This window comes from Octodon degus, unplaced genomic scaffold, assembly GCF_000260255.1.
Source record: "Octodon degus isolate 3935 unplaced genomic scaffold, OctDeg1.0 scaffold00119, whole genome shotgun sequence".
NCBI lineage: Eukaryota > Metazoa > Chordata > Mammalia > Rodentia > Octodontidae > Octodon > Octodon degus.
The window spans coordinates 853,635-865,131 of record NW_004524695.1 but is presented as its reverse complement, the minus strand read 5'-3'; the positions used below and the strand labels follow the sequence as shown (position 1 = coordinate 865,131).

At 45.4% G+C, this 11,497-nt stretch overlaps 1 protein-coding gene across 2 annotated transcripts; it reads left to right on the top strand.

Annotated features, from left to right (window-relative positions):
* Positions 1–273: 273 nt before the first annotated feature.
* On the top strand, positions 274–8,928 carry Hfe (hemochromatosis). Of its 2 annotated transcripts, XM_004640126.2 has the most exons (6): positions 274–645; positions 2,624–2,887; positions 3,087–3,362; positions 4,082–4,357; positions 4,484–4,597; positions 5,504–8,928. In XM_004640126.2, exons 1-6 carry the CDS (start codon positions 567–569, stop codon positions 5,542–5,544), a joined length of 1,050 nt encoding a protein of 349 aa, XP_004640183.1. In that variant the 5' UTR covers positions 274–566; the 3' UTR covers positions 5,545–8,928. The 2 variants fall into 2 exon arrangements, with proteins under 2 accessions (XP_004640183.1, XP_023555788.1); XM_023700020.1 differs by lacking the exon at positions 3,087–3,362.
* Positions 8,929–11,497: the final 2,569 nt, after the last annotated feature.

The following is an 11,497-nucleotide window of genomic DNA, read 5'->3' as shown; positions in this document are numbered from 1 at the left end:
TACGTACCTCACTATTTTCCAGCTATTCCCAGTGTGCTGGAAAGTTTGCCACACAGTCCTCGGGTAATTTAGTTATGGAAATTGCAAAAGATGTTTCAGTAAAATCTGATGTACATACCTCACTCCTTTCAGTCTAGGAACAAAATCAAAATGTTAACCAAAAACCCTTTTAATTCTAAATCAACACGATCAACAAGTCAGATTAGGAAAAAAAAAGTTTTGAAAACATATCATTGAAGTTTTAATGTAATCTTTAACTACTGACTGCACCCATCAGAAAACTGTGAGAAAAGCTTTTCTCAGGAAATAATATCCCCACCCCTCACCTCTATCCCGATTCCCGGCTGGGCGACCACTGTAGGGGCTCCAAGGGCGTCACCAGCTGGCACCCCGGCCTGCAGGGGAAAGTTCGGTTCTGGACACTGGTTTCTGTTCCTCAAAGGCCCGGAAAAGGATCACGCTCATCAGGAAGTTTCAGCAGGCATCCCGGGTCCTCGGCCTCAGCTCCCGGGTGACTTCTTGGGTCACTGGCCTCCCGGACCTCACCCGCAGGCCTGGCCCGGACGATGGGCGCCTGGGCCCGACGCGCGCTGCTGCTGCTGCTGCTTCTCGTGGGGTCCGCGGCCCCGCAGGGGCGACAGCCGCGTGAGTCCGGGAACGGGCACTGCGGGCGGGGCGTGAACCCTGCCCCCGGAGAGTGCGGGCGCTGGGTGCAGGAGCCAGTGTGGGGGTGGCGTGCGGTCCACACACAGAACGGGATCTGTGTCCCAGCAGCCAGCTGCCAGCTGCAGGCGCGTCTCCAGCTGTAGGTCCTGCTCCCAGACCCCATGCTTGCCCATCTCCCCCACCCTTCAATCCCCCCACTCCCATCCCCCACCCCCCCACCCCCTCCCCGCTCGGGCGCCCCTAGTCCTGGGAGTTGCCTTGGGATCCACCAACCCCTCTGCTACTGCGACGCTCCCCTCGCGCGTAAATAGACCTCCTGGCTTCTCAGTTAGGAGCTGAGCCTGGAGTCCAGGAACTCGAGTCTCGGTTTCACTGTTTTCTAACGCAGCCTGAGTGGTTTCCCACAGTCAACAGCAAACAGGAAGTTCCCTCCCAGAGCGTCCTAAACTGGAGCGCCCCTCCGTGTCCCCGCACCGAGTTGTCGCCGGGCAACAGGCAGAAAGCAGCCGAGCAGGCTCAGGGCACCGGCTAGGGGCCCTACTGTGGGACCCTGATTCTGCCACTACCCCTCCTCCTTCCTGGTGGGGCCGGTTGGAGGCGCCTCAGAGAAGCCTATCTTGGGCCTTCCTGATTCACCGATTGCAATAAATGTGCTTTTCCCTAAATCTGGAGAACATCAGACAGGGCAACTTAACGAGAATTCCTGTCAAAATAAAAAATAGGGTTTGGAGTGGAGCTCAGTATAAGGCTCTGGGTTCAGTCTTTGGTGTTGCAGGAAGGAAGAGGAGATTAAAGGAAGGAGGGAGGTGAAAACGAAAAGGAACGGCTAGGTTGAAGGAAGCGCACGAAATACAGCTAGCGCCAGCGAAGTGGGTGGAGCAGAGGCCCCCGGGGGCAAGGCCGCAGGTCCTAGCGTGGGGTTCCCAGAGGAGAGACAGGGCCTGTCACAGATTTTGAAAAGCCCCCTCTGGCTGCTCTGTGAAAGCAAAACAGAACAGTGAGGCTGAGAGACCAGCCAGGAAGTCCCTGCACTAGTCCAGGCCAGAAGTGATGGAGCAGGCAGAGTTGTGGCTGGGGGCGGGAAATAAGGAACACTTGGATTCGCATGTTGTTGTTGTTGTTTTAAAGGAAATTGCTGGAAGATTCATGTATGATATGAAAGAGAAAATTCAGAAGTGACAATGTTCTTTATTTTTATCAGGCTCATAATGGGGTGATTTGTGATGACATTGCTAAAATGGTATAGGCAAAGGAAAAGAGTTTTGGAGAAATTGAGAGCCCAGCTTGGGATATATATTTGAGATTTCACTCAGCTATCTAATAGGTGTTGCCAAAGCAGTTAAGAGTCTAGAGTTCAAGGCCAGGAAAAATATCTAAGAGTCATTATTTTTTCATCCAACAAGCATTTATGTGCCTACCATATGCCAGGTGACACCATAGGCACTGGGGTGCATCCCTCAGCCCCCTCATTTTGTCAGAAGGAAGGTATAAGGACTCACCAGCCTAGAGGTCCTGTCCTCTCATCTTTGGGAGCTCCTTCTGGGTGGCTAGAAATCTGTCCTAAGCTGTGTATCATCAAATCTTGTAGCCAATATTGTCACAGAAAAGTGTTTAGAGGTGGAAGTTTCTTAGGACTGGATCTAATAGCTGTGAACTTCACCTACAGAGCTCACCCACCATGGCTGAAGATGCCTTGGAATTCTCTAGTCTGTTGGCTTCAGGAGAAATTGCCTGGTCATGAGTAATGAGACAGAGGACAACTAATGGATGGCAGCTACCTGTGGCAGGGAAGGCAAGCAGGAAACACATCCAGGTTGTCATGCAGAAAGATGCGTGACTGTTCCACTCTCCATAGGGTGACATGCAGCCCCCGCTGGTGATGTGGGCTGTTTCAGGTGTGTGGACTCACAGTGGGCCCTGTGGTGCCCGTGCTGAAGGCCTCTTGCTCTTTCTCCAGGCTACCACACTCTGTACTACCTCTTTATGTGTGCCTCAGAGCCTGAGCGTGGGCTGCCCTTTTTTGAGGCACTGGGCTACATGGATGACCAGCTGTTTGTGTACTACAATCACGAGAGTCGCCGTGCTGAGCCCCGAGCGCAGTGGATTGGTGCCAGGACCTCAAGCAGGCTGTGGCTCCAGCTCAGTCAGAGCTTAAAAGGGTGGGAGCATATGTTTACTGTGGACTTCTGGACTATCATGGACAACCACAACCACAGCAAGGGTGAGTACAAAGGGCTCACCTCTCCTGAGGTGTTGGAGCATCTCACTGCCTAGGGATACTTGTGAGGGAGAGCTGGGAGCTTAAGGTCCAGGGAAAGGAAGAGGGGAGAATTGTTCTTCTTGGCATCATTCTGACTTTAGGGATGGTGGGGAAAGGATCCTATTCCCTTGGCTTCAGTAATGAGCAGATGTGTTGCCAGAGTCCCACACCCTGCAGGTGATCCTGGGCTGCGAGGTGCAGGAGGACAACAGCACCAGGGGTTTCTGGAAGTATGGGTATGATGGGCGGGACCACCTTGACTTCCGCCCTGAGACACTGGATTGGAGAGCAGCAGACCCTGCAGCTCATGCCACCAAGCTGGAGTGGGAAGGGCACAAGATTCGGGATAAGCAGAACAAAGCCTACCTCGAGAGGGACTGCCCGGAGCAGCTGCAAAGGTTCTTGGAGCTGAAGAAAGGGGTTCTGGACCAGCCAGGTATGTGGGCAGCACTTTCCTGTCCCCACACTCTAGTGAGGCAATGGAGGGATGAGAGGCATGGGGTTCTTGGCTGAGAATTCAGAGGTGGCCAAGGTGATGTAGTCTCTCAAAGGACTTTCCCGATCCTAGTGTGCCTACCTGGTGATTGTGATGTATAGTACATCCATGAGTCATGGTTTTCATTATTTTTCCCCGTCCATATGGCCGAGGAGGAAGTATCTATGATCTTCTTCGGGCCTAGTCAAGAACCCTGTGTATATATTTATATCTTTTAGAAATTTTAAAATATCAACTATCACATGAATACCAAGGCAAGAAAATAGCCAGTGTGACACAGAACAGCAGAATCTTTGCAGGTTAAAGTTATTATAAAACATAGCAACAATCACTAAGGCCTGCTATCTTCTGAGAGCCTTTCTCAAAAGAATACTTAAAAGGCTTGAGCCTGGTGGAATTGAAAGTATGTGTATATATTTACATATTAGGCAAGAGAGCAGACAGTCGTGTGTGGTTGTTCTCTATATAGTGCTTCAGTAGAGTTAGACCTTGGATCCAGTCCTAGGACACAAAATAGTGTCTGTGGTGTCTCTCTTGAAGCCCCATCTGTCTGCAAAGGATGGGTCTTTCCTCCAACCCACGGAGAGAAGTGAAAGATGCAATCTTCTTGGCAAGGATAAAAAGATCTCCTCTCCTCATCCTTCCTCTTTCCTGTTAAGTACCTCCTTTGGTGACGGTGACACACCATGTGGCCTCTTCAGTGAGCACTCTACGGTGTCAGGCTCTGAGCTTCTATCCCCAGAACATCATCATGAGATGGCTGAAGGACAGGCAGCCACTGGAGGCCACAGAGGGTGGGCAGAAGAATGTGTTGCCCAATGGGGATGGGACCTACCAGGGCTGGGCGGCCTTGGCTGTGCCCGTTGGGGAGGAGCAGAGATACAGCTGCCTCGTAGAGCACCCAGGCCTGGACCAGCCCCTCACAGCCACCTGGGGTAAGGATGAGAGCCACGGGCTGAGAAAGTCTGTTGTTGGGGTGCAAGGGTGCTTACCATGGAAGGGAGGGGAGGGTCTTCTTTGGGGGAGCAGTCATGAGCTTGACAGTGCTCTTGCTGTTTTAGAGCCTTCGCCATCCACTGCCCTGGTCACTGGAGTCAGCACTGGCATCACTGTCTGTGTCATCATCGTCTTTATTGGAATTTTGTTCCAAACCTTCAGGAAGAGGCAGGCTTCAAGTGAGTAGGAACAAGGAGAAAGAGTTATAATGGCTGTGTCCAGAACGCAACTTGTCTTCTTGTAGAAAATGGAGCAGAGGGAAAGCCCTGTCCATGAGAAGATTTCTCCTTTCTTCCCTTCTTTTGGGAGCCCAGCACCCCTGAAAGCAGAAAAGGAAACAATGTGGGTTCCCCCTCCCTGAATTAAATTTAATCCAACAAGCACCTTTTGAGCACCTGATATTAGAAGTGCTATGAAAGTCATAGAGTCTCGCTGAGGCTGAGGAAGTTGTTGTGGACATTCTCAGAACCCAAATACAGGAGCGGATGACACACACACAACACCTTAGCACAGGTGAAGACTGCTGAGGCCCCAGGGCAGAGGCCGAGCAAGTGCTGCAAGTGCCATAGGTGTCAGAGGAAGGAACTGGGGACCAAGAAGCCTTCTGAATTTTGAAGAAGTGACATATTCTTACAAGAGGCTTAGGACAAGGAAAGATCTGCAAGGTAGAACAGGCATGTGAGTAGGGAACTGTGAAGTACACAGGAAGCGATAGCTGATGCACCTCGGTGCCCCTGCTGGCCACCAGTTCTTCAAATTTAGGCTCTGAACATCTGTGGCATGGGCAAAAGAGAGGGAACAGAAGCCAGCTAATCATCCCACTGGGATGTGATGTTATGATACTGGGTAGCAGCTAAGGAGAGATATAGTCTCCCTGAGGTGGTAAAGGGACTGTTAGGGAGTGAGACGGGCAGCAAGGTCAGGCAGAAAGCAAACGAACGACTTAGAAGACAGAGCACCAGACCTGAAATCAAGGAATAGAAAAGAGCTGCTCAAGTTGAGATGGATAAAAGAGGAGAGACAGGATAGAGGTCAGATGTTGCCAAAGCCTGTGACACTTCTCCCTGCATCTCTTGTCTTCCCAGGGAGAGCCATTCAGGACTATGTCTTAGCCAGATGTGAATGACTCACTGCCTGCACACCTGTCCTGTGGAGAAGACACAACTGGAGATTCAAAGAGAGAACATCCTGGTGGAGTTCTCCACAGTTTAGGACAGGAGGACTTAACCACTAGAAATTGCCCAAATAACTCTTTGCTTTTAGGGTTTCCCTGTTCACATTCTTAAAACATCTTCATCATTAACTCTCTGAGTTGCTACATCTCCATGACCTCCAGTATTGACTTTTCTTCTAGAACTTGTTTGCACAAATCTCAAACTGTATCCTGAAGCTCCCTTCATTTTTTTCTCCATCACCTCAGATCCTGTACACCTACCTAAACTATCTCGTCTCCAACTTCTGGAAGGTTTTTTAAACTTGGGAAGCTCATGTTTATTTTTAAGATCTGAGAAAAACTTTACCCAGGGACATGGACACTTGTACTCCTATTAGAATTTTGTACATGTATCCTGGCATCCAGGATCCACTCAACTTTTTCTTGTGAGGCCCCTTTCTCTGCTCTTCAGTAATTCGCTGTCGCCAAGCCCTGGCTTCCCTTCCTTCACAGCAGGATCTGGGTCACTGCCTAGCTGTGAGGGCTGCACACTGCTCCATCTAAAGCGGCACTTTTCCTGGAAAAAAAAAAAAAAAAAAAAGTGGATGTTTTGTGTGCTTTGTTGGTTTCACAGCAGAGAGAAAGGAAGTATCTTAAAGGGGATGTTCCAGTTTATTCAAAGGCAATGTAAAAGTTTTCAAAGATTAGTGACACCGCAGTTTTGGTCCCACCCCAGCATGCTGGACCTTAAGTACCATTGCTACTGTCCTATAATGAAAATCATGGAGAGGATAAATACAATAATGATACTGTGGCTGACACTTATTTTTAAAAAGCATGTACTATCATATTCTGTCATGCAAGCTGCTTAGAGGAATTACTGCCTGCAATTGTTCTAATATTTTATGAGGTAAGTATTTAATCTTCTGCCCCCTTCATAGTGGCGAACCTATGGAAGACACACTGCAGCCAGCTGTTATCATTGAAAGCTCTAAAAGGGTCGCCATCACTGGTCTAGATGAAGAAAGAGGAGTATAGAGAATTTCATGGCTTTCCCAGGCCAGGTAGCCTCCTACTCAGCCATTCAGCAGTGTGTGGTTTATGCTAGTCCTGTAACATCCCAATGTACAGAAGGGGGGTAGGTGGAAGAGGAGGAGACAGCTCTTCTCCGTGAACTTGATCCAGATGAAGAGAACCAGCACCATGCAATCTATTGGCCTCAGCTACCGTTTTCTTAACCAAATAGGCTGGACAGACTCCCTAGATCCTCCATCGTGCTGTCCCCAGCCCTGAGGACTGGGGTCAGTGGGGTTTAATCCATGAGTATGCTGGACCTCACATTGTCCTTCCCTGGCCAGTGTCTGTGGGGTCAGAATCCTACTGATTCCTCTGACCAACTGTACCTAAGAAGATGTCAAGGAATCTTCTTGGGGAGGCTTGGGGTTTTGACTATGTTTTCTAGCTGCAGACATTTGAAATAATTTGAACCAAGCCATTTGGAAATAGCTGAACTCTGGGAAAGGCCTTTATCCAAATACAACCATAAAAATAACATACATGGATATCCAGCCATACGACACATGCTTACTTTATGTGCTGCATATATTGGCCACACAACTGTGGCACAAGCGTTATGTTGGGGGCAGGGAACTGGCTCAAGGGACCAAATGCAGCTCCAAAGGTTTCAAATCCCAGTATAAATCTCAACTTCTAAAAACTTCTTCTGTTTATGAAAGTTACATACAAAAATGTAAAAATGATTTGCACTTGTGGGAAAGCTGAAAAATGAGTAACACTAAAGCTATAATTTCATTAGTTTTTATACCCTATTAACAACTTCCATAATATTTCTTAGAACCATAGTACTGTGTTAAAATGTATAAAATTAACATATTTTAATAAATGTATGCTTTTTACTGCATGATTTTACCAATATTCTTCTCCCTCTTACGCACATACTTATAATGTCATTTGGGTACACTGATAGTGCTCATAACTTTGTCTTACATTTTGTTTCATGGAATGTCTTCATTAAAATGTGTTAACTGAATTGTTTCTCTTCACTGTAGGGACAGTAATACTGAAGTTGTAATGCACTGTCTTAGCGCCAAGTCAAGCTAGCAGCACACTGACGAGTACTTTCTCTGTAAATATCAGTGTATATTCAAAGCAGGGTGACAAAGGTCTTGTCTTCCTCGTACTCTTATTCTTCTACGTCATGAGTTCCACTTTGGTTTGGTTTTATTACACACAGGCTGAGATAGCGAGAAACACCAGTCTTCACCATAAGTGATTTTAGTCAATTTTTTATGCCATAGAAATAATAAATTAATAACATAATAATGAAACTCACTTCTTGTTATTTCTGGCTTTATAAATTTTTAAAATCAACCACATTTCAAAAGTCAAAAGCTGACATTTTCAATCCCTTACTGTATCGCCTCACTTCTGGCAGGGTGGCTGGAAGGGCGAGGGTGCCCCCTGGTGGCTTTGGTAGGATGCACCTCAGTGGTCAGGACCCTGAACAGCTGGTCTGGGCTTTTCCAGCGAGTAAATGGTTGCACCCACTAGCCGGTAGAAGTGACACCCCTTGTAGAGTTCCTGAAGACCAAAGAAGCAAGGCATTTACCAGCTCTTTGAATGATTGCGATCCCTGGCCGGTGCTGAGCTCCTGAACTGGTAACAATGAAGGGACACAAACAACCTGGTAATCTCTGAGTCGAGTGCAGTGGCTGATTGAGGCCTGCTGTGAAGGATAAACTAGAGGTCTCCTGTGCTGTGGTAATGCAAACTTGACCAAGCTGTGTGTCCACCTTATACATTATAAACCATTCTTTGGGGATATATGCACATTTGGAAGCAAAACACTTTTCATAAATGCCAAGATTTCTCATAAAATTATCAGCTTTAATCTACCATTCTTTTTCTAACTACACTCTGATTTAGCAATGATTAGTAACCTAATTCGTAACTTTAATCATTCCTGTGTGGGCTGGAGTTTGTAATTTCCATTCTCTATGTAGAATTTGGTCATAATTGTTCTCCCTTTTTGCTTTGGTAAATAACTCATTTTCTAATGTGTAGAACATTAATGCAATATTAAAGTATAGTGATGATTTTATTAAAAAGCCTGGCCTGCTATGAAATGCTACATACATTTACATTTTATTGGGCATTCTGATAGTTCAGGCATTCTGCTTCATAGTAGGTGTTGAAGACATGGAAATCCCAAACTGAAAGATATCTGGGATGAGTTTGTGTTTTCCAAAGTCAAAGAATGAATTTTAGAGACAACGGAGATTAAGAGCAGAGATATACTTATTTAAGGAAAGAGAGCTACTATCTGAGAAAGGAACAGAAGGGGACCCAAGTGGGTTGCCAAGGAACCTGCCTTTCTAGGGGTTTTATAGAGCAAAACCACAAGGTGAGGTGGGTTTAAGGTGGGAGGGAAAATGGAAAGTCACATGATAGGCATGAGGTGGCACAAAACTATGGTCAACCAATAAGATTGCAAACATAATTGCTCAGGTAAAATTGATCAAATTGAGATCAAATGGGAAGCAGGTCACACAGCAAGTGGACGTGAATACAGAACAGGGCTTTTCCTGCAGGGGGTTGGGTTAGTGACTCTTTCTGGCTTTTTCAAGGTGATTGATTCCTATTTAGAATATCAATCCCTGATGTCTACCCCTAGGGAGGTATGTGGGTGGGTGCATTTCTTTGATCTTTTGTCTGAAGGTCTGACCCACAGTGGAGGTATCTGTCTCTCCCACAGTTGCAAGGTATCTTGTCTTCCATCCTGGCTCCTTCAAGGACCTAGCCCTGTCTGACTGTCTGTAATATTTCTAACTCAGTTACTTACAACAGTGTGTTTGGGGTAGGTACATTTATTTATTTATGTATTTATTTGGCTAGATGGATTTGCATTCTCAGCAAAGTTTTCCACGGCATGAATGTTTTCTAAAATTGATGTTTAGCTAATTATTATACTTACTATTGCTAGGTCTTGTTCTGAAGTTTAACTCCTCTGAAGACTTCTCTGAAGAATAAACTACTGTAATCTTTGAGTTGGGAAATTAAATACATTAGACAGGTGAACTTGCTGAAGTTTACACAGAACATGGTTGTGCTGGAATTTTAATTCAAACGTTCTGGCTCAGAATAGAGTACACAACTGCAACACAGTATTTATTCCTCAGGCAAAAAACCCACAGTGTTGCTAACTTCTTGGGATGATATTTGAATTATTCAGATAACGTTTAACCAAGTTTTGGTCCCTGGTAGCAGCAGCTCCGATGTGTTCTGCAGTGACTTGGGAATCTCTTTTAATATTTCAGAATTTACTGTATTATTATTTTATCAGAGGTATCTTGAAATATTTTCAGCTATTTATATTTTAAAGATATTTTTCTAAACATATATAAATTTCTAACTACTATATTCACGCCTTTATTAATTATTGTTATCACTCAGGGAGAAATCTGGCATGGGGGATTTTAAAGAGCCTAAACAATATTTTATCCACGAGATTTGGATAGGAAGTATTGTTAGTAGTTTTAGAAAACTAGGCCTTAAAAGTCTGCAAAGAATTTCAGAGTCACTTTAGGAGGTAAGTACCGATATTTATATAAGCTTGAGTATAAGTAATGTCATTTTAATTTCGAAGATTGGTTAAATATCCTATATTTATTCCAGTGAATAACGAACTTCAGCTACTCAAAGATCGTGGTGCGTGTGTGAGAGAATGTTGCAGGCAACTGAGCTAGATAAAAATATTATAGGCAGGCAGGCAGGGCTAGGCCCTCAAGGAGACAATATAAAAGACTAGATAACCTTGCAACTTTGGGAGAGGGACCCCTTGCTGTGGGCCAGACTGCAAGACAAAAGATTAAACAAATGCAGCCACATCCTTCCCTACAGATAGGCATCCAGGACTGATATTCTAAATGAGTCTCTTACCTTAAGGACGCCTGGAAGTCACTAACCCAGCAAAAGCTCCTGCTCTATATTCATGCCCACTTGCTTGCTAAGTGACTCGCTTTCCCATTTGGTCCTAGATTTAATCAATTGTACCTGAATAATGGTGCTTGTAATCTCAGACCCACCTCATCTCATGGTTTTACACTATAAAAGTCCCTGGAAGACACAGATGCCAGGGTAACCTGCTAGAGTCCCCCTTCCGTCCTTTTGGACAGGACCTTTCTTTCTCCCAGTAAATATATTCTGCTCTTAGCCTCCACTGTTCCTAAAATTTATTCTTCAGTTTTAGAGAACACAAACTCAACCCAGATATCTTTCAGGTTGGTAGTTTCAGTCCCCTATATCAAGAACATGTGTTTTAAATACAAGTGGTTAATGAACTTCTTTCTGTCTAAACTTAAGCTGACAATTTCATCATTAAAGCAAGGAAAAAGCAGTTTGCTTTCTGTGTGTCATCCAGAAAGTATTCAAGGGAATTTTGAAGGAAAAACAAACTAAGCTAATTACTACTATGTTTATAAAACTTTTGAAACAAATATTTAAGAAAAGATAATGTTAGAAATTCTCTGTATGGATCACTTTTTAAAAAACAGATCAAAGTATAGTAAGGGTGTTACGGGAGAGCACTCACACAGGACCTCGGCCAAGGAGTACGGGGAGAAAAATTGCAGTGAAAGATTTTCAACTGAAAGGGGAAAGCACTTTCTTAGAAGACGAAGGGAAGGAAATGGAGAGACAGCTTATGGAACCAAAGTCCTGCCGGTAGCAATGACAGTGACTTCTGAGAAGGAACAAAATAGAACGGGTCTTCATAGTGAGCGGGATAGCTGAAAGAAATGCTGTGAAACCTGAGTAGAGAGAGATCAGCCTGAGAGTGGCTTCAAGAACTTTCTACTAGACAAGGGCCGGTGTCCAGAAAGGACTGCCATGCAGCGCCAGCGGGCCC